At 49.0% G+C, this 22,917-nt stretch overlaps 1 protein-coding gene across 8 annotated transcripts in view; it reads left to right on the top strand.

Annotated features, from left to right (window-relative positions):
• GRAP2 (GRB2 related adaptor protein 2) overlaps positions 1–22,562 on the top strand; it is a 63,977-nt gene extending 41,415 nt beyond the window's left edge. For 3 of the 8 annotated variants that reach the window (XM_035696547.2, XM_025459230.3, XM_025459237.3), the window contains 7 exons: positions 1,821–1,912; positions 8,527–8,618; positions 11,545–11,664; positions 15,338–15,506; positions 18,035–18,223; positions 19,495–19,617; positions 20,333–22,562. In XM_035696547.2, coding sequence (XP_035552440.1) covers positions 1,821–1,912; positions 8,527–8,618; positions 11,545–11,664; positions 15,338–15,506; positions 18,035–18,223; positions 19,495–19,617; positions 20,333–20,512 — 965 coding nt within the window. In that variant the 3' untranslated portion in view covers positions 20,513–22,562. The other 5 variants (XM_025459255.3, XM_035696550.2, XM_035696549.2 and 2 more) reach the window with 5 other exon arrangements.
• The last annotated feature ends 355 nt before the right edge of the window (positions 22,563–22,917 follow it).

The raw sequence follows: 22,917 nt of genomic DNA, 5'->3' as shown, positions 1-22,917 counted from the left end.
CAGAGAAACTAGCCACTTGCTGTCACCACCATGGCAGTTGGCTTTGATCCCCTGATCTTTGCGTGTTGTACCCTCCCACTGGCAGCCACCTTCCTCATTTACCCAAATCTTGTCACTTGGGTGGAAATTCCCACTGAGAGTGTGATTGTGGTCCTGGTTTACTGGTTACTGAAAGCCATTAGGTGTGAGGTTACTAACCTAAAGGGTTTCAGACTTAGCCAAATTCTGATAAATGCAAATGCCAAGCAACAACTTCCAAGACTGTCGGAACAGCAAACTGTCTTAGCAAAGAACCAAAGGATTTAAGGGTCATGGAGAATTAGCATCAAATTGCAAAGAAGAAAGTTTATAGAAGATGGGAGAAATCAGAAGAAAACTGGGGCTGCTTTTGGCCAGACTACATTTGCTGAGGATAAATTCATCCCATACAATTTCTTTTAATATTATTTGGGTGAAAAAAAATTATTTGGGTGCTTTTTGTTTATTTATTTATTTATTGAGAGAGAAAGAGTGCACAGAGGGAGGGGCAGAGGGAGAGGGAGAGAGAGAATCTTAAGCAGACTCCATGCCCAGTGTGGAGCCTGCCATGGGGCTTGATCTCACGACCCTGAAATCATGACCTGAGCTGAAATCAAGAGTCAGACACTCAACTGACTAAGCCACCCTGGCACCCCTATTATTAGTTGAATATTATGATCCCTACTTTACAGATGAGGAAACTGAGACCTCAAGAGGTTTAGTTGCTGTACAAGATCATACAGCTAGTCAGCCACCAACAAAACCAGGATGCTACTCTTTCTATTATAGCCTCAATGTCTTTTTCTTTTTTTAAGATTTTATTTATTTATTTGACAAAGATAGAGATAGAGCAAGTGAGTGCCAGAGACCACACACAGGGGGAGCAGCAGAGGGAGAGGGAGAAGCAAACTCTCTGCTGAGCAGGAAGCTCAATGTGGGGCTGATCCCAGGACCTCAGGATCATGACCTGAAGTCAAAGGCAGATACTTAACTCATTGAGCCACCTAGGTGCCCCCTGCAATGTCTCCTTAAAAACAAACAAAAAAAAAATTAAAAAAAAGAAAAAACAAACAAACAAAAAAACCCACAACTAACTATATTTAATTTGTAGGCTAACTTTTTATTTTACATAGGCCTCGTGTATTCCGGGGGGAGGGGGTAATAATATTTTAACTCAATTCAGAAGTATTAGAATGAAATTTTTCAAAGTGTACTTGGCTTACACTCTTGAAATGAAATAAGGAGTCTAATTGAGTCCCCTGCTTCTCGAACCAGAATGCTTTCCACTCTCAGGCCATGTGGAAGGATGCTAAGTTCCCCACTGGCCGATGCTGCCTAATTCTCTTAAATGATTCAGATGTAAAAGAGAAAATGGCATCTGTCTAATTAACACTGCCTGGTTAAATATAGCTGCCAAGGGACAGCCTCAGGACGATGTTTACGGAACAGTCTTTCCAGCCCCTCGGCCCGAGTTAGAGGCGATAGCGAGTCTTCCGTCCTTATCAGCCAGAAACAGGGCCGCCCGCAGAAAGGGTGACCGGCCAGACAGGCAAAGTGAGATGAAAGGAAGGGGAAAGGCGCTGCTGGCCTCGGTTCCCTGCTCCTGGCATGTGGGGATTGGGGGAAGAACGGGAAGCACATCCTGCAGGCTCCCTCCCCGTGCGGCCCGCCTGTCTCCCGCCCGGAGGCCTCGGAGGCCTGGGACCGGGCGCCGCGCCGACCTCCGGCTCCGACTGCCAGGCCGCCGCGCTGCTCGCTTCTCCGGACAGAAGGGCATAATGAGAACATTACTTCTCTTCCAGCTCCGCGTCACGACATGGAAGCCATCGCCAAGTTTGACTTCACCGCCTCAGGTGAGGATGAACTGAGCTTTCACACCGGAGATGTTCTGAAGGTAGGTGACGTGGGGCCCTGAGGGGAGGGGGCCCTGGGGAGTTTGGGGTTACTCTGGTCTGGTCCCCGACTTCACCCAACAACCCATGCCTTTGTTTCTTAAGAACTACACACAGTTCCTTTCAAAAAGAAAAGTTCGCCTCAATCGAAAGGGCTCCTTCTGAGCACCGGGATGGCAGTTAGCAGGTGGGGTGATGGAAAGAAGCCACCATCCTTGTCCTCAGGTGCTCATGGTCTGGAGGAGAGGGGGCAGAGAGCCAAAAGGCTCTTCCAGATATTCTTGTCTAAGTGCTCAGGAGCCCAGGTGAGGGAACAAGGGATCCCCCCCGCGAGAGACGGGGTTGCAGGAGCGAGGGGCAACATCGGTTGTTCGGGAATGCCGCGAAGGTGAGCTGGACTTTACCCGAAGCTCAGAGGTGAGCAAGCCTGGGTGGTGCTCAGTGAGCATCGTGAGGAACCTAACAGGAGGGTGCTGGTGGAGACAGCCTGGGAAAGACAGCTGGAGGGGACGTGAGCCAACGGAGGCCATGCACACCCGGCCCCTCAGGGGCACCTGAAAACTGGCCTAACACCCACACCTGAGTTGTAGTGGCTCTTTGCAGGGCTGAAGAGGCCTTGAATTTCCAGTCCATGCACCACACTCAGAGGCTTAAGTCCTGCATCTCAGGCCGTTTGGAGCAAAAGCACAAGCCCTTAGGCCATCTGGGGAGTCTGTGAGGCGAATGCCCCCTGCCTGGCCTCAGAGCGCTGGCAGAAACCTGATCCCTGGTCCGCAGCAGCCCACGCGGGCTCTTCTCAGACCGCAAGGCAGCACTGAGGCCAATCTCACTACCGAGAAGTATGCTTGCTGTAGAGAGAATCGTGTCAGTACGTGACAAGTGCACAGACAAGAAGGATGACTTGGTTTGGAACTTGAACACCCCCAGGGCTCATCCTTCTCACTGTCGTCACTTTGCAAGATCTAGCAATATAGCTGCCAAGAGTGTGCCTTCCATGCTGGAGCTTCTCAAGGTCCGAGTGTTGTCTGGGCTGCTGACCCAAGGAAAGGTGACCTTCACTTCTGTGGGATCTTACCAAGGTCACAGAGGGATCTGCCACGCGGTGAGCAGTCCCTCCCTTCTCTATGGGTATTGTGACCTTGTGATCATCAACCCCTACAGAGTGTCCTCACTCCAAAGAGGCCAGGAGCCAACTCCCACTCCTCAGCTCCCATTGCAAACAGAACCTAGTGTCTTGCTTGAGTGCTTCTTATTTCTCAGAAAAGGAAAAGGAAAAAAAAAAAAACCCACAAACTTTCCTTGATTCTGCTTCTGAATCTACCTCCTGGTGTCTTTTCCTCACTACCAACACTGGGAGAGGTTCTCTGTACTGATGCCTGACTCCCTCGCTTCTCATTTATTCCACTGGAACCTACTGGAATCCGTCTTAAATAATGGCCTTTCTAAAGTGCCTGTGGAAGTTGACATTGTTAACTGTCCCTCCTCTGGGTCTGGAGTTCTGCTTCACCCTAAACATGTACTCTGTCCATTGGTCTCTCTTGAGATCTCTTAAGCATTCTCCTTTTGACAAGAGAAGTTTGATGCAGTAAAAAGGAGCAGGAGTTTAGAGCCAGATATATCTGAGCTTGAATCTCACCTTACTAGCTGTGTGTCCTTGGCTCAGTCACTTGCCCTCTCTGAGCCTCACTGTCTTCATCTGTTAAGTGGAGACTATATCTACTTTGCAGGGTTCTGGAGAGGATTAGAGGTAATGGTCCCAGCTCACAAATGGTTGCTTCATAAATGATTGCCATATTTCAGTATCACCTATTCCTGCTGTCAGTCAGACTACTGCCACAGCCCTTTGGCTGACTTCAAGGGGCTCCTGTCTCTTACTCCTTCAATCATTCTACATACTAGTCTCAGGAGGATCTTTCTGGAAGACAAATCAGATCAGATCACTTCCTTCTCAAAGGCATTCAGTGGCTCCCCATTATCAACTGATTGAAATTTAAGCCAGCTGCTCCCAACCCACTCCCTAACCTCATCAAGCTCTCATCCAGGAACATGCACATGTATGTACCCGCATGCACACACCCTTGTGTATGTAATGCCCAGATTACGCTGCAATACACACACCGTGCTGTCAGGCTCTCCCCATACTCTGAAAACCTCTCTCCTGCACACACATATTTGACCATCTCTGCCTGGAAACCCTCACGAATCCTCCACACTCCCGATGGCCTCAGCAAAATTAATCAGTCCCTGTTCAGTTCTTCCACAGCATTGCACACACACTTCGTTCAAGGCACTGATGATCTCACCTCCGGTGGCAGTTATTCATGAGCAGCCAAGCCTCTGTGCTCTTCTGCGCCCTGTACACCCATCTCTCATCACTGCCCCTACCCTGTAGGATCCTGATTGCCTGTTTATGTGTTAGCTACTGCACTCGCCAAAGCTCTGATGGCAGGGGCCAGGTCTGCCTCAGTGTCCAAAACAGCAGAGAGTTGACTCTCCCTAATATTTGATGAATAATTGACCAGTTGATTCTTCCTCTGGTCCAGAGCAGAGCCATGCCTGGTTCATCTTTGTGTCTTCCCAGCAGCACCCCACACAAGTCACGACCCCAAACAGGTGCTCAGTACAAATTGCTTGAGTTATTAAATTGCATTTCTGCATGCTCATGTAGAATTCCACCAGAAGGCCAACCTCTCCTTCTTTTCAAATTCTGTCCCTTGCAGCTTAATGGTGGGATGAAAAGTGGAGAGGGGCTTGTTGGCTGAGCCCCACAGTACATCTCTATCATGGGGGTTAGTAGCCCTGCCTGTGGGTCTCTATGTACAACTGCAACCCTGCCCCTTGACTCCAGAGATGGGTAACAAGCCCCAAAAATCTTGCAAGTGCTTTCAAAGGCAGCTTGTGACTGCCCCAGTAATTTACTCCTGCGGTGTTCTTTCATCCTAGGCTTTTCATGCTAAAAGACTAAACAGACTTTTTCACTAGAAGGTACAAACAATGTCTGACTAGCTCACCGCCAACCTACCCACTCCAGACTGTGAGTTCCCCAGGACAGAGTTCTCAGTTTATTCATCTCTGTATTCCCAGCACCTGAGTGCAAACAGCAAGTGCTCACTAGATGCTGATCACAGGATGATGAACAAGATGGTGGTTGGGGAACTCCAGCCAAATTATTCCATTCTGCTTCTCCTGGGAGAGAAATATTTGAAGTCAGGAGTCGGATGTTTCATGTTTGTGCCTCAACCCCCTGGATCTGCAGTTATACACAACACCAGACTTAACATTTGTCTCTTAAATTTGCCAGTTGTTTTAAAAAAAAAAAAAAAAAGTCTCTTGACCCAGTCCATTTCTACCCACTTCTGTAACATGTCTAACTCAATCCCATTGCTCCCTACTAAAACAGTGACCTGAAAGCACTAAGACTTAATCCTGTGTCAATTAACTTCTTCAATACTTCAGATTTCTACTAGGCCACTAAGAGCTATAATTCCAACCAATTTTAAAATTCTCCCAATGGTACATTTTGTCCTCTTCCCACATCTTATTCTCAGGCCACGTAACACAGAAAATTATGCTCGTAGACAACATTATAAGAATTAAGATATGGTAAAGTGAAGTATAAAACCTCATGTGCTCAGCCTGAACCCCTTGCTTGGGTTTTCATGATGGGGACAAGAGATATGGGGAACCGAATAGACAGAAAGATGAGAAGAACAGGAAGTATGGGGCCCTGAGCCAACAGCGGCAGGAGGAAACCACCTCCCCCCCAAACACTTTTCTTTGCAGAAAATGAGATTCTTTTAAAACCTTGCCTTCTATACACCATAAAAAGCCTGTAAATTCACCTCTCTGGGAACACAATCTCAGGCAGACGGAGCACCAGGTGGTGGGTAGAAATGGCCGGCATTGCAGGATAATCTTTCAGTTGCTACAGGAGGTAAATGGGTATGCGCCACAATTACTAAAATTACAGCTGGTTTCAGGTCAGAGAACTAAGTACAAAGTTGGTTCTTACCGTGATGAGCCAATTTCCAATTGGCCTCTTTTACCCTATTATCCCTGTTCACCTTCGTATTTGACATTTGCTACCCAGCCGAAACATCGCACTCTGGGATGATGGGAGAAAGGAATCCCAAAGCCACAAATTGGGGAGGGGGGGGGGAAGGCGTGGCGTGAAATGTCCTTGTGTTCTTTGTGTGAAGACCAGGCACCGGTGTGAGTTTCCTAGTTCTTTTTCTGACCTAGATTTTCTGCTCTCCCCCCTTAGCATACCAGTACCCACGTGTCCTCAGTGATACCAGCAGTCATATTTGATGTTAGAAACTATAAAGTTTTCTGTCCTCAGCAATTCTAGAACTTAAATATGGGACACACTTTTATTTCTTCAGAACAAGTGATCAAATTCAAAACGTACACATATAATACTTGAAAGAATTTATAAGCCCTACCATGTCCTTCAGAGCTGGAGTCCTCCTTTCTAAGAATACCACATTTTGCAGAATTGTATTTAAAAAAAAAAACCCAAAAAAAACACAGCACACACTTCCTGAAGGATTTCGAGGTACCAGGGCTCATCGGATCCTCACATCCTCTCTGTGAGGGGCTGGCTAGTGGTTACTGTCACCACTTGCCTGACGGCTGGTTGACGTGCCAAGGGTCATACAGCTGGTGACAGGGCCAGCCTAGAAACTGGGTCTTCTCATTCCACATTCAGAGAGCTGGCCCTTTCTTCCACCTTGGGGGTGATAGTAGAAGTACCAGTTTCCTAGCTCTTCTCCTCTCTCTTCGTGTCTGGAAGAAAGGAGCCCGTGGGACCCAGGCTTCCACCCCACCTGCGCTGATGCCTCTGGAGTCACCGCCGCCAGCCCCAACTTCTCCTCCAACTGCTCGCTGGGCTTTCCTTCCCAGACGGTCCCGGGGCCACGTGGATTCACCCACACGAGATATTCACACCTGCTCCTCCTCCTGTGCTCGTCCGTTTGAGCAAAGGCATCACCACCCACTCGGTCTCCCAAGGCCAAGGATACCCAGAGCCCTCCCAGAATCCCCTTCTCCCTCGGGTCGGGAAGGTCACGACCTGCACACGGGGCTTCCGGGGGGCCTCCAAGCGGACCCTCGCCCCTCACAGGGGTGGCTGCGCTTCGTGCCTCCAAGCCCCCTTCAGGCTCTCGTACAGGACTCCTTCCTGGCTCTAATTCTTCCCATGTTATTTCCCGGCTCACGATCCTTTAGTGGCTCCCCATAAATTTCAAGAGAAAAGGCCTTGTGTCTCTACCTTTACCCCCCTCTGGGCCCCTGGGGCCACAACAGGAAGTCCCGCCGGACAGAGGCCTTTTGTTCCCAGAATGCACTCCACTTCCTCCCGTCCCGGAAGTTCCTGCGCCCGCCCTTTGCCTGGAGAACCTACATGGCCTGGGCAACCCCAGGGCTTCTGCTCCCGGTGGTCTCCCTGAGCCGTCCCCGGCTTCCCCCTTCGGCGTGGCGGTTTCCACCAGTTCAGGCGTTTTCAGCTGCAAAAGAAGCAGAAACGTGAATGCGGCTTCGACAATAATGCCCATTGATTACTTCTCACGCAATGTCCAGACGTAGGAGGGCTCCCGGGTGGCTCGTTCAGGGGCTCGATGACATTGTCAAGCCGTCTTCACTTTGTTCTTTTTAAGAGTCTATTTATTCATGAAAGACACAGGCAGAGGGAGAAGCAGGCTCCCTGCGGGGAGCCGGATGCAGGACTCGATCCTGGGACCCCGCGATCTCTCCCTGGGCCGAAGGCAGATGCTCAACTGCTGAGCCCCCCACGTGCCCCAGCTCTGGCACCTTCATTGCTGTTCAAGTCCATGCCACATACTTTAGAACCGTTCTCAGTGGGGGATGGGGGGAAAATATTTGTCTTTTAATAGTGAAACATTTTCTGAAATAACCGGAAGCCGCATACAGCCAAGTCTGATGAGTCATACGAGTAATCAAGGGAAGTGATAACAGTTGGGGTCACAGTCAATGAAGGACCATATAGTAAGGAGACAGAACTTCTGGTTTGCTTGTGATCTCGTGCTAAAAGCAAGTTTAGAAAAGGCATCCCAGATATCTTGAGTCACGTCCAAATTGTTTGTGAAACACATGGAGTGTGAACACAAAGAGTTACTGTTTTCAAAGCTGGCCCCACCGGATGTTTAAGTTTTAATTTGCTTGTTTAAAGAAATAGGAACACATTAAATTTCTAACAGGTTCCTGGCTACCTGGCAGAGAAGAAGAAATCACGGAGTGGCCACTCTTGTCTTCCCAGCATCTGCTCAAATGAGGAGCTTAAGGTGCTGAGACCTGGGACACATGAATTTCCAAAATATAAAGAGAAGGGGCTTCAGAGAATCCTCCAAGTGCCAAGCCTGGAAGGCCACGCCATGATGGGGTCCCATGTGTGGCTGGCACTAGTGGACAGATATAGCTCCGGGTCACAGAAGCCAAACTGCAGAGATAAACCTGTTGCCCCGCCACTGGAGCACCTGTGTGGTTTCTATGGCTTATTTCCCTCTAAATCCAAAAAGATGTTCTTTGCCCTGTACCCCTCTCTTTTGTTTCTTGACATCCTCCCTCCAGTCTTTGTCCTTGCTTCTCTTCCATGTAGATCTTAAGTAACCAAGAGGAGTGGTTCAAGGCGGAGCTTGGAAGCCAAGAAGGATATGTGCCCAAGAATTTTATAGACATCCAGTTTCCTGAGTAAGTATTTCCAGCCTGCTGACATGGGCCTACCCACACACACTCCCCTTACTTTTTCAGCAGTCACTAAAATTATCTATGCATACCCAAGATACTGTCAAAACTGGTTGCCTCTGGAGAGGGAACCACACAGCTGAAGGCCAGGGTGGGAGGGAGATTTGCATTTCACTGCATTCCCTTTTGAATTTTATACCATGGGCATGGATCGCCTATTTTAGGTTTATAAGCTAAAGGCATCTATAATTGCAATCACAGGGTTTCCACGAATTCCATCGGGGGCGCTGTTGGCCACCCCCACATCAAGAGCAGCTTCTTCAGGGCACCTCTCCATTACCTCCTAACCATCTTCCGTCCTCACCAGGGATCACAAACAGCTGCCTTCCCTAAGCCATGTTCATACCCATGAAAACCATCAGTGGGGGGAAAAGAGGAATTCCTTTCATAAAGAGGAAAACGAAAAATTGAGATTTTGTCTCATTTGTCTCAAGAATGGACCACAAGGGTTAGATACAAATCTAATTTCCGAGAGTCTCGGTCTAGCTCAAAGAGCACAAAGGTCTGTTAGAAACCCGAAGCGGTATTGGTGACTCTGGTGAACCAGGACTGACCACCGAACCAACAGAACGACCACCGACCTCAACCCTTGATGCTGCCCTGTAATCTTCTAGATGACCACTTGATGCCTTCTTGCTCCTCAGACCTCCAGCCCCTCCCCCACGGCCCTAGTGGCTCAGGGCCTTGCTTCCAGGGACACTGGGATGATGGAAGCCACCAGAAAAGCCCCTCTACCCTGCCCCCCACCCCACCCCCGCTGACTCATTGCATCCACCCACCTCTTGCAACTGCACTCAGACAAGGCTGCCTTTCCTGCAGCTGTTTGGAAAGAATTGTCTGTGCTTCTAGCAGAAACTCCCCCCCCCCCCCATATCAATTCTCTCCCTCTCTGCTGGGTCATTCCCATCTGCAAAGATGCTGCAACTTCTCCCATCTTACCGAAAAGCAAAACAAAAGCAAAACCTCCTGGTCCCAAGTCCCCCTCCAGCTATCACTCCACTACTCTACTTCTTCAAGAGAATTTTCTGTACTCTCATCTCTAACTTCTCCCCTCCCCCTTGAAACCTTTTTATCACTGTCGCAGTGAACTACTAGGTCCGCCAGTGGGTTCTACAATCTCTGTGTGATAGAATGTAAGTTCCATGAGGACAGGGCTTCTCGTCTGCTCTGCTCACCACTATATCTATCCCCAACGTCTAGCAGAAGGCCAGCACGTAGTAGATACTTGATTAAAAACTGCTGAATGGGCAGCCCGGGTGGCACAGCAGTTTAGCGTCGCCTTCAGCCCAGGGCGTGATCCTGGAGACCTGGGATCGAGTCCCACGTCGGGCTCCCTGCATGGAGCCTGCTTCTCCCTCTGCCTGTGTGTCTGCCTCTCTCTCTCTCTCTCTCTCTCTCTCTCTCTCTCTCTCTGTCTGTCTCTCATGAATAAATAAATAAAATCTTAAAAAAAAAAAAACACCTGTTGAATGAACGAATGAATAGCTTTGGAAGGATATGTAAAAACATAACCCTGCCTGCTCGCTTAATATGCAGTGTGTGGACATTTTTGCAAGTCTTGAAGTCATCTATCCAACTCCAATTAAAGGACAAATGTGTATCTTCTAAACAATCCCCTAACCACTTGCTGCCTCTTCCAAAATATTTCCTTTGAGATAGGGCTGCTGAGGAGCATGTCCCATTCTCTTACCCGGCCCCATTACATTTCCTACACAAGGCAATGCTGTGGTGGTCACTTGTTCGGCCCTGTAGCAAAGTGTGGCAGCTACTCTGGCAGGATTTCCAGGTAGACGGCCACCAGAAAGCCTCTGCTTCTGGCCCCTCGGAGCCCAACCAACCTTCCCCTGCAGTTCCAGGTCTAGAATTAGGACATCCCTCCTGCCACTCCTGTCCAGGTTCCTAAATTCTAGAGAGCACAGGATATTGCTCACAAAGGAATCCAAAGTGCGTCAGACATTCACCTTCAAGGGATTGGACATACTAGCCTTCCTGTGGCAGCAATAGGAGAGCCACCTTGGAGAAATGGGACCCATCCCACTTAGGGCTGCTGAGTGATTGCAAACACTCATTTTGCTCTTCTGTGGTTGAGAGGTTTCTGGCCTCCTGCCCTGAGGCTGTAACCACTGTTTGCCTTGCTCCTGTGATTGTACTTGACCTTTTGCATGTATGCTATGCCACCTGCCACAACACTTCCAGACACTGCCACCCTGACGGCTCCCCTGAAAGAAGAATCTCTCCTCTGTTTCTTCTTTTCCACAGTAAGGATTATTTGCCTGGATATTGAGGGGGGTCCTGGGAGCTGGCTGTGTTGACGCTGCTCTCTGCTGCTGCTAGCCTGGCTCCACACCACCCAGATCACAAGCACCTCTGGGCATTAAGGGGGCCCACTGATCTCCCAGCCTGGGTGTGAGCCCAAGGCTTCCCAGCTCTGGTCCCCCAGTGCCTGAAGGGGTTCCTGTCTTCCTGGCACATCATCTGTCCCTGCAGTTCTTTCCTAGTGACATCCCTCACATAGCTGCCAGCAGGCGGCCACTTCCCGCAGTGAGTCACTCCCACACTGTCCCATTTTGGTGCAGTGGCACATTTCCATGATTCAGGTTTTCCAAGTGCAAGAAAGACTTCTCCTGGAGGGAAGGAACAAAGTGGGTGCGTCAGGGGAACGCTCACTTGCCTTGTCTGAAAACTGCCTAGAGCATGTTTGGTTCAGAGGCCCCAGCCCCCTCCTTTGTCTCTTCCTGTTCTCTACTGACCAAAGTCCCTCTTTCCCTTTGGGTCGTTTCTTCTCCCCTTCCCCTTCCCCTTCCCCTTCCCCTTCCCCTTCCCATCACTCTGGCATCTCACCAAGACTCTCTGGTTTTATCTCATCCAATAGATGGTTTCATGAAGGCCTCTCGCGACACCAGGCTGAGAACTTACTTATGGGCAAGGAGGTTGGTTTCTTCATCATCCGGGCCAGCCAGAGCTCTCCAGGGGATTTCTCCATCTCCGTCAGGTACGATCATTCCCGGCTCAGACTGCTAAAGCCATGAGGTGACCCCTTGAATGTGACCTATTGCTCAGAAGCATGGCGGCCAAGGGGCCCAGGCATCTTATCAGCTGGAAGCAATTCATCTCCTTCCTGTGACCCATGTATATACCTCCTCAGTACGCTGGCTTGTGGCCAAGTTATGTATATGTCCATCTGCCTCCCCCTCTAGCCTAAGTGCTTCTGGAAGGACAGGATCTTTTTTTTTTTTTTTTAAGATACTATTTATTTATTCATGAGAGACAGAGAGGCAGAGACACAGGCAGAGGGAGAAGCAGGCTCCCTGTGGGGAGCCCCATGTGGGACTCGATCCCAGGACCCCAGGATCATGCCTTGAGCAGAAGGCAGATGCTCAACCACTGAGCCACCCAGGTGCCCCTGGAAGGACAGGATCTTAATCTATTTCATCTTTGTGCCTTTAACAGCACCTTATACCCAGTGGGCATTCGATGAGTATTTGTGCAAAGAAGTAGGACAAGAGAAGGAATGGAGAATCCTCAATTGTCCACATCTGTCTTAGGGTTTAAATCTGAACTTCTTCTTCTACTACTGATACATATCTGAAGAAGGCTCAGAGGAAAATTAAAATCTCAAGTCATTGCTGTAGTCACAAGTCATTTGTGGTTGCACAAAAAGAAGGGCCAGCTCCGTGCACTGTAATGCAGCAAACTGACAGCAACAGATCAGAGCCGAGGGGGTTGAGGTGAGGGACCGTAGCAGCAAAATCTCATTAATGTGAAGCACCCAGGAGGAAGTGAGTCAGTCCAGACACAAGCATGACACAGCCCCACGCTCAGAAACCCCAAGTCTGAGTGCACTGTGTGTGGTCAGCACGTCTGGGATTGCAAGTCACATACCAGGCATGGTGACCACATGTGAAAGTGTGCAAATTAACGCTGATACCTGCACATGAGGAGCCGTGGAAACCTGTACAGTGGAGCCTACTGTCGGTTCATTGACAGGAAATATTGGTCTGGATCATTCAATACATTTTGAAAGGCATGCAGCTTTAGTGCTTTAAGTTCATAAATCCAATCTTGCGTAATAACTGAGAGGCCACTTTACTATTTAGAAAGAATGGGTATTTTTGCATTGGGCTCCCTGCATGGAGTCTGCTTCTCCCTCTGCCTAGGTCTTTGCCTCTTTCTCTCTGTGTCTAACATGTATAAATAAATAAAATCTTAAAAAAAAAGAAAGAATGAGTACTTTTTTTTAAAGATTTTATTTATTTATTCATGAGAAACACAGAGAGAGAGGCAGAGAACAGGCAGAGGGAAAAGAAGCAGGCTCCATGCAGGGAGCCTAACATGGGACTTGATGCCAGGTCTCCAGGATCACACCCTGGGCTGAAGGTGGCGCTAAACCACTGAGCCACCTGGGCTGCCTGGAAGAATGGGTATTTTAAGGAATAGGTAGGAAGGACTTACAAATAGGGGTCAACCATTTGTATGCACCTGCGCCTCTAAAGCGCTCAAAAGTAGCTTGGTCTCATTAGCATTGTCCTTGCAATCTTGCTTAAAATCTTAATTTTCCTTAACTAAAACTTGTTTTTTTTTCATAGGTTAGGCAATAGGAAATTTTAGGTCAGGCCAATAGTGATGGATCACAAATTCTAAATTTGTTAGGTCTTAATGCAACTTTGCTCTATTTAATAAATTTTATAGTCAAACCTCTTTCTTAAGGGCCCTGGTTACAGATTGGACTAGGTAAATGGCTACATTGAAGGGCATTCCTTGGTGCCTTTGGTTTGCATGAAGTGCACTCTGGCTTTTCAACTAGGAATTATGGTTTATATTTCCTCCATGATGGTGAATTCTCCAAAAGGGTCAGCCTTGACTTCTGCCACAGTCTCTCCCTGCTGTTGAGGCATTGCAGCTTCTTGTGATTATTACCATAATCATTACTACGTCTCTTGCAGAAACGTAGACTAATATATTCCAAAGCAAATCATTTTTATTTATTTATACATCTGCTTTCTGTCATGCAAAGATAATTAAGAGCTAATTGTAGTTCTAACATTTAGCATTTGTTAAGGGTCTGAAACACTAGACTTTAGAGTCTGAAGCCCTGAGTTATATCCTTTTCTCTGCTCCTCTTGGAACTTGAGACAGTGGTGCAGCCCAGATGAGAGAGCCCAGCTCTTTCCACAGGCCCAGGTGACTGGCTGCAAACCTGACATCCAGCCTCTCAGTTCATGAGAGAGAGAGAGGGTTAATGTTTCTCACTCTGAGTTCTTTGACTAAGAGGTGGTGGATGAATAATTATATCACAAGAATATTTCCTCCTCCACACACAGATGTGAGGAGTAATGACTAGGAATTAAACCATGTGTTGTTAGAATGAAGAAAGCATCTGTTAGTGACCAACACCAAGGGGAAGACCATGCAGTGATTGCAGAGTGTCGGTTCCTAGCTCAGAGCAGTCAAGCAGAGGTCACTGCTGGCTATGAGCAGAGCCCAGCACATAAGACGAGCCTGAAGATCAATCAAAATTCCTGTCCCCTCTGAACATAGTCCACTGAATCCATCCTTAAGAAACCTGCAGTAACCTTCGGAGGTATCCTTACTCCCCAACTCTCCTTAAATTCTTGACCTTTCTCTTGGATCAGGCAATTGATATCATTAGTTTATTTTTAGATATAAGTGTATGTCTGTTTGACAAATAAACTTGACATCGAAAAGAGAATGCCTTGTTGATGGAGAAAGACTGGAGCTAATAGTAAAGGGCAAACTCCTCCTTTCCAGATGAATAAAATCCAGTTTCTCCTACCTTGATACAAATATTTCCCATCACTGCAATTCCAGCTGGTGTCAAAAGGTGCCGATCTAAAAGAAGTTAGCAGGTGTACATGGTATGACAGGCTCAATTCATTAGACTGGAATCAGAAAACCAAGGTTCTTGCCTCAGCTCTGCCACTCACTCACCATGACCTTGGCTGAGCCCCTCACCTTTCTGAGCCTCAGCATCCTCACCTCACATAACATGGAGACAAAGCTAAACAATCTCAGAGGTCCTTGCCAATTAAAACACTACATGTCTATGTAACACTTTTCTCCCCAAAAGTTCAAAATACTTTGTAACCTTATTTTTGCAAAACATAAACCAAGGCCAAGAGATCTCCATTATATAGAGAACCAAGTGTGACAAATTTCCCAAGGTAGCCTCTTACTGTCCAGAGCTAGTTTATGGGCTTAAAAGAGCTGGTTCAAAGTATTTCTGATAATGGAAAGATAGCAGGGGTGAAAAATCTTTCCCCTCTGAGTCTTGACAGAGTCCTTAGCATCATACAGAACTAGGGATTACCATGTTTCAAACAAACATTGTAAAAAGTCCTTGACCTGATAGTTCTTAAAGCACTTGGACATTTTCTTCTTATAAAAGCTTGGCTCCAGTGTCAGAAGACTGATTATCTTCTGCTGATGTAAAAATCCCTTCTAATGCAGCCTGTGTCCTGAGTGGTCCCTGCCACAAATCTCCTCCTAGAATTTGAGTGAGCCAGCCCACCTGCTTTGTGATGGGCAAGCACTCAAATCCCCTTTCCTGCCCAAAAAGAACTCCAGCACCCCTGGATGCAGTCAGCTCTGGGGGTGGGGACATCATCACCATATAATATACAATTTTGATTTACCTTGATCTCTAGGCATGAAGATGATGTTCAGCACTTCAAGGTCATGAGAGACAACAAGGGTAATTACTTCCTGTGGACAGAGAAGTTTCCATCTCTAAATAAGCTGGTAGACTACTACAGGACGACTTCCATCTCCAAACAGAAGCAGATCTTTCTGAGGGATAGAACCCGAGAGGACCAGGTATGTCTCAGGCCCTGATCAGCCCCGGTCTACAGATTTTAGGCAGCATGAGTCCTACTCGACCCATCAAGACAATGCATTTGATGGGCATGTCCTCTGAGTATTCTGGAAGGCAGAATAACTCTGAGGTCAGACCTCAGTTTAAATCATCTCTTAATACTTCCCAGCCATGTGATTTGGGAAATTTATCTGATCTTCAGTTTCCTGATCCATAAAACTGGAATGATAGTGATACCTAACTCATAGATGGTGGTGAAGGTTTGAGAAGATAATGTATTGCCTTCCCTTATATCACTCCTAACAGTGCTACCAGCACTCAACAAACATTAGCTCTTAACCATGGATGCTTTATTTGTTATTATAGATGTTACTGCATCACAGTTTCAGCCCAACTTAGGAGTTGGCCAAGATGAAGGCCAGGGGGGCACACAAGGAATGATGGAGAGCATCTTAGAGTCCAGGACTAAGGGAGTGGGTAGAGCTTTGTCACAGAAGGGTGGGGTAGGGTTGTTGGAAGAAATAATTGGACCTGAAATTCTTGCTCTGGGAACAGTCTGGAATATGGAGTATTATTTTACTAGAAAATGTATCAGATAAACCTACCTTTAAAAAAAAAAAGATTGGGGATTCCCGGGTGGCTCAGTGGTTTGGCACCTGCCTTTGGCCCAGGGTGTGATTCTGGAGTCCTGGGATCGAGTCCCACGTCGGGCTCCCTGCATGGAGCCTGCCTCTCTCTCTCTCTATCTCTCATGAATAAATAAATACAAAATCTTTTTAAAAAATTTTTTAAAAAGATTGATTGATTGATTGGTTGGTTGGTTGGTTGGTTGATTGAAGAGAGTGAGGGCTCACAAAGCAGGGGGAGGAGCAGAGGGAGAAGGAGAGAGAAAATCTCAAGCAGACTCCCTGCTGAGCATAGAGCTGGATGTGGGGCTCTACCCCATGACCCTGAGGTCATGACCTGAGCTGAAACCAAGAGCGAGACACCTAACCAATGGAGCCACCCAGATACCCCCAGACAAACCAGCTTTAAATCTTAATTTCATCACTAACTATCCTTATTACCTAGCCAAGTTAAGAAACCTTTCTGAGTATCAGATTTCTCATCTGGAGATGGAGAGAGTATAATACTTCCCTTGTTGGCCTATCACAAGGATTAAATGAGATAATATAGAGATAGCACTCACCATAGAGTCTGGACAGTAGCAGGCACCAAGGAAGTGTTAACTTGCCTCCCATAAATTCACACACGCACAATTTATAAAATATCTTTCAAAGGAAGCAAGTCGTTATAAGAAAGAGATGGGAGGGCAGCCCGGGTGGCTCAGCAGTTTAGCGCCACCTTCAGCCCATGGCCTGATCCTGAAGACCCGGTATTGAGTCCCACGTCGGGCTTCCTGCATGGAGCCTGCTTCTCCCTCTGCCTGTGTCTCTGCCACCCCCCCCCCCCGTATGTATGTATCTCTCATGAATATATAGTAAAATCTTAAAAAAAAAAAGAAAGAAAGAGATGGGTATAGGAAGAAGCATTCTCTGGAATAGTTGAAATCCCAGGAACAAGTTATTTGAAAAGGCATTGCCGCTGTCAAAGCAACATGTGCTCTGGGGAAGTAGAGAAAACCATCTCAGGTAGTTGGCTGATTGTAAGCCTGAGAAGTGATGACAGTCCTAGGAGAAAAACAGTGTTCCTAGCAAGTGCACATAGAAGTCCAGCAAGAAAAACAAAGGTTAACTAAGACTTTGTGAATTATTTTAACCACATTACAGGTGATGGAAAGATCCAAGTGGCCGGAATCCAATTCATTCATTGGACCTGGTATTAATTTACCAGGACATGCATGCAAGAGAGAAAAGAGGTAGCATAAAAGTGCATTAAACTGGATTAAATGCATTCATATTTGTAAAGCTCTTAGAACAGCGCCTGGCGTGTACAAAGCCCAGGGCCCTATGTGATTGTTTGTGAAATAAAAATAACAATAGAGGACCTCCAAGTCACAGGGCTGTGGTCCCATTAAGCAGAAAGGCCGTGCTCCTTCCCAGCGTGCCCAGCGGCAAGCCTGGTTTCCATGGCGCCGCAAGAGGACTGCTGTTTGGGTCTCTATCACCAGGCTATGAATGACAGTTCAAAATCAGGCAAAGTCAATAGCACAGCTCATCGGGAGGGTAGGATGTCCGGCGGTGTGGCCACATGCGATAAGGAGGGGTGGCATTGTGTCAGTAAAATAGAATATTCAAGCTTGATTACACAGAGGAAAACAAGCCTACTAGGAAGGGACAAAATGGGAGGCACGTGGAAAGGAAACAGAGACCTGAAATTCCCAACCCTGGAGAATCTGAGAACGTGGAGCCATTTGAAGCTGTGAGGGTCTGAACTGTGGGCTGTCTCTGGGCTGCCCACATGCCCTCAGCTGTCTCCTGGGACTGTCCTGAGCAAGGTCTGGAAACAGCTGCGAGAAGGGGCAGGGTGGGGCCCAGAGATGCAGGAAGGAGGAGGATGGATCTGCTTCATCCTCATCATTCTCTCTCAGGGTCACCGGGGAAACAGCCTGGACCGGAGGCCCCAGGGAGGCCTGCTCCTCAGTGGGGCTGTGGGAGAAGAAATCCGGCCTCCGATGACCAGGAAGCTGTCAGACCACCCGACGCCCCCTCCCTCGCAGTACGCCCCGGCACCACCAACTCAGCAGCACCGCTATCTGCAGCACCCTCATTTCCATCAGGTACCCCAGAAGAATGCAGTGGGCACTGTGAGGTAGGGAAGAGGACCTGCTCTCCCCCATGGGGCTCAGGCCACCTGTCCCCACCGCCACCGAGCCTGTGAAAATTTCCCGTGATAGCAGATACAACCAGAGCAAATAAATGCTGGGGGGGAGTGGAGGGGGGAAGGGTGTGTGGTCCTGGGACTGTGGGCCCGGGAGAAGCATCTCAGGCCCAGCCCAGCCTCGTGAGGGTCCACAGATTTCATAAAGAAGAACTGGGACCTCCCAACCGGCAGAAATATGATAATATGATATGGGAACTGCTCTTGGCAAAGAAGTCCCTGTGAATTCATTGGCTCCCTGCCTGAACACACACCCTCACGCGCACACACACACTCCTACCCTGAGGATTCAGTGAACCGTGGCTTCATTTTCCTGTCAGCACAATTCCAAATCTATCCATGCCCCTTAACCCATCTGGCTGTGGAGATCCACAAGAAAAACAGATTAACGCCCACAATAGAGCCTTGCTTATTTATTTATTTATCCCCTGCCTTGTTCCAGATGGGATTTGGGGCCGCTTACTGAGATGGACAATACAGCCAGATAACATCGTTCCTAAATTCCTTAGTAGGGCACACGAAGCTCTTTGTGAGCTGCCCATATCTGTTTCCCCAGCCTCATCTCCTGCTGGCTCCTCCTAAACCACCCCTCTGCCCCCCACCCTCCTCACTCCCCGAGCAAACACACATTCCAGCAACACTGCACTATCTTTAGTTACCAGAATGGTCTGTTGTGTTTTCTCTCATAACTTGGGGGGCTTTTTATATGTTATTTCCCCTGCCTAAAATGCCCTTTCCTGGCTGATCCTTCTCCTCCTCTAAGCTAGAGTTCAAGTATCACCTCCCCTAGGAAGCCTTCTCCGATTACCCTGGCTGATTTAGATGCTCTCTCAGCTCACTTATCACTTAAATGTAGATGGTTCCCCCTCTAAACTGATGATCCACGAAGACAAGGGCCTTTTCCTTCCAGCTACACATCCCCAGTGATTAGGACAGTACTAGATACATGGCAGGTGCCTGATATTCTTTGAATGAATGAAATCTGGCATCGTCTTCACAATCGAAGGTCCCTTTGCCATCCTTCCCCCTCTCTCCAACACCTGGGGTTTCTTGTCATTGGCAGCAAGTATTCTTGGAACACTGGCTGTGTCCCTAGCATCTGAGCAAGGCACTGGAGGGCCTGGGAGGGACGTGGTGTGGTGACAGGTCTTCCGTTACATGTGTTTCTAGGAACGCCGAGGAGGCAGCCTTGACATAAACGATGGGCACTGTGGCGTGGGCATGGGCAGCGAAATGAATGCCGCCCTCATGCACCGGAGACACACAGACCCAGTGCAGCTCCAAGTGGCCGGGGTACGTGAACGTTCCCTCCCTGGGCTCAATGAAGGCAGCCAGAGGGGCACTTAGAGAAAAGGCTGGTCCTGCAGGAGGGAGCCAGGGTGCTCAGAGCTCCGAATGGAGGCAGGGGGAGCCCAGTGATGGGGGCGGGGGAGTTCCCAGGCAGAGCCCATCCCTGTCTGTTACTCTGGCTGCTCTGCCTTGCCCTGTCCTCTTCCTTCTCGGCTCTGCCTCTAGCGGAGGGAGATCTGTTGGCTTTTTCCTTGCAATCCACCTGCCTCGGTTGTGCTAGCACCAGGGGCTGTCAGTGTAGGTACGCTGCCATCCTTTCTGTCGTCTGAAGAGAATAAGAAGACCACCTATTGATGTAGGGAGGGTAGTTGTCAAGGATTCTCTGGGAGGCCTTGGAGGGTAACCTCTCTGCAGTAAAAGTCCTGAGTCTCAAGAGCGGCTCAGATAAGTTCTGATAACTTTGTGCTCAGGGCTGTGCAGTGGGGTCTGCTCTCTGCTGTAGGGGGGTCTGGGAGGGTCTGGGAAGCCAGAAGTCAGCCTTCGGGACAGGGGAGTCCAAGAGGGGTCTGGGAAGCCAGAAGTCAGCCTTCGGGGCAGGCCACTCATGGAGGACTTTATCCTGGTGCGGGAGCCTTGGGACCTCCCCTGTGTGACAGTGGTTCTGCAGGCCAGCCCCCCGCCCTGGCTCAGCAGGACCCCTCTGCGCTTCCCTCAACAGCGAGTGCGGTGGGCCCGGGCACTGTACGACTTTGAGGCCCTGGAGGACGACGAGCTGGGATTTCGCAGCGGAGAGGTGGTCGAGGTCCTGGACAGCTCCAACCCGTCCTGGTGGACCGGCCGCCTGCACAACAAACTGGGCCTCTTCCCTGCCAACTACGTGGCACCCATGATCCGATGAGGCCCTTCCAGTGGGGTCAGAAGCTTTTGCCTGAAGCTGCCTGCAAGAGAGAGAGCAAGAAAGAAAAGCTGGAACTATATAGACACGTATATGTGTGTACACACACACACACACACACACATATGCCTATGTGTATACACATTTTATAATAGTAATTTATTGGTGATTTAGTTGGTTAATTAGTTAATATGAAAGGAAGTCAGGTGGGGAATTATATTCATACTTGTTTTTCTGCTCCCCTCAGCGGTGTGTGGAAGGCAGCGGGTAAGCTGGCGAGGGGGCAGGGACATGAAACTCAAATTCTTCCTGTCCTTAGGATGGCACTGCTTCCTCCTGGCCTTGGGAATTCTCACTGAGAGAAGCTAAGCGGAGATCCACACCCTAGCGTTGGACGCAGAATAACAGGGTGGAGCTGGACTCGGTGGGGCACGTTTCAGCTTACCGCCAAGGCCAGCTTACCTTGAGGATTCGCGGGGCAACTTCCCTCCTGTTCTCCAAGGGTGGGTACTGCTGGGTCGAGAGTAAAGGTACAGCCACACAGGGCTGAGCCGGGAGCGGGAAGGACCATGAAGGCAGGACTGGAGCAGCAGGTGTCCCGAAGCCTGGGCCAGCCCGGCCTCCTGCTCCACCCTCGGTGGAGACCTTCACCTCCCTCCAGTGACTGTTCCCTGGCTAATCCTCTTCCTCGTGGCCGACATGGAGAAACAGACCACGAGGAGCCAGGCACTGGGAGATGGAGGGATTTTTACAAATCCCCAGGGGCTTACTTGTAACCTCTGTTTCCCCGGATACCGAAGAAGCCTGCATCTGAGATTCTGTGAAGTGCTTAGAGAAGCCCTGGCTGAGAAAGCTGGATTTTAGAGCCATTGTTTCATGGTTACAAGGATGTCTCTTTGGGTCTCTGTTTGTTTTCCTGTGTTTTGAGGAGGCTTTGCCCAGTGGCACAGAGAGACGCCGACTCCACAAGAGTGTTGACTAGCAATTGTTGATGGATTGATTGATTGATTGATTGATTGATTGATTGCCCAAGCATGACCCTGGGCGGGAACCAGCTTTGCAATGTGCTTTCTGTTGGATCTGGCAGTTGAGCCACTGCTGGCAGCGTCCCCCCTCCAACACACACACACACCCAAGAGCTGCACTTGGGACAAGGGACCCCATTACCACCTTCTTTCCTGCCACCTCCAAATAGGATTGTGTTTCTCCGGGGAGGTGTGAAGCACAGACTGACTTCGCTGGGAAGAAGGGACAGTGGAGAAGGAAATTTAGTGTTTTGGTGGAGCCTGGGAGCAGATATGTCTGCACCGCTGAGGGTCCTGAGAAGAGGAGGGGTGTGTGCAGTGACACCTAAATGAAAGGATGGGGTACATGTTGGAGATGGAGCACGGGGGGTGAGGTGGGTCCGTTCCTTTGTCTTCTTCCCCAGCCCTCCTTGCTCTCAGGAGTGATGGGGGCAGCCATTCTGGAGTGTGATAGAAGAAGAAAGAGTTTCTGACTCAAAAGTAACTGTCAGTGTAACGTAGGCTGTGTCCCCTTGACTCTGAATTCTATGATTTTGTGATCCCTGCGCTGCCTTTACAGGGGAAGGGAAAAAGAAGGCACTCTGTGGTGAGTCTTGGGAGCGAAGAGAAAATAGCCTGAGAGGCGGAGGGAGTGGAGCAGAGTGAGGAGCGTCTGGCACGCAGCCTTTAGAAATGAAAGCACAGAAAGGGAAAGGTAGCAGAGACATTTCAAAAGATCAAGGAGCAGTGTGAGAGGCCGAAAGGGAGGGAAAGCGAGCGAGATGTTAAGTGGGACAGGCGAGGGAGACATGGGAGTAGGAGTCAGCGGGGAAGGCAAGCCCGGAAAGGAGGGTGGGAGCAGGTGGGGGAGGAGGAGACGTGAGCGCAGCGGAAGGTAGGGGCGCGGGCGCAGGTACCACAAGGATGAAGGCGACAGAACAGGGAGAAGGAGAAGCAAGGCAGAGAAGACCTAAGAGCTATTTTGGTGCTAGGTGATGTGAACATGTTACAGTAAATAAAAGCCAAAAGTGATGTTTGATTTTACAGTATTTACAAACCATATGCTTTACACAGCCCACAAACCTCATCCATTTGTCTGATTATGTGGGAGGACCAGCCCCAGTGAAGAGAGAGGGAAATGATTTGGCTCTGGCCTGGATTTTGCACCTTGAAACACTTCTCAGGAAAGCAGAGATAATGACAAGGGCCCTGTTTTGCTGGGCAGTGTCTGGGTCACACATCCGCTCAAGTGGGAACCGGGGTCACTGGCCTGGAGAGGCCCACCGCACAGCGTGGGCAGAGCTTTCAAAACCCCTGGAGCTGGATGTTCTATTCCACCCCAGGCCATTGGAGGAGTCTTAAACTGAGGTCCTAACCCAGCCTTATCCCTGCACATCACTCGTT

The sequence above is a fragment of the Canis lupus genome, chromosome 10, assembly GCF_003254725.2.
Source record: "Canis lupus dingo isolate Sandy chromosome 10, ASM325472v2, whole genome shotgun sequence".
Lineage (NCBI taxonomy): Eukaryota > Metazoa > Chordata > Mammalia > Carnivora > Canidae > Canis > Canis lupus.
The sequence above is the reverse complement of the archived record's forward strand: the minus strand, read 5'-3'. Positions and strand labels throughout refer to the sequence as shown.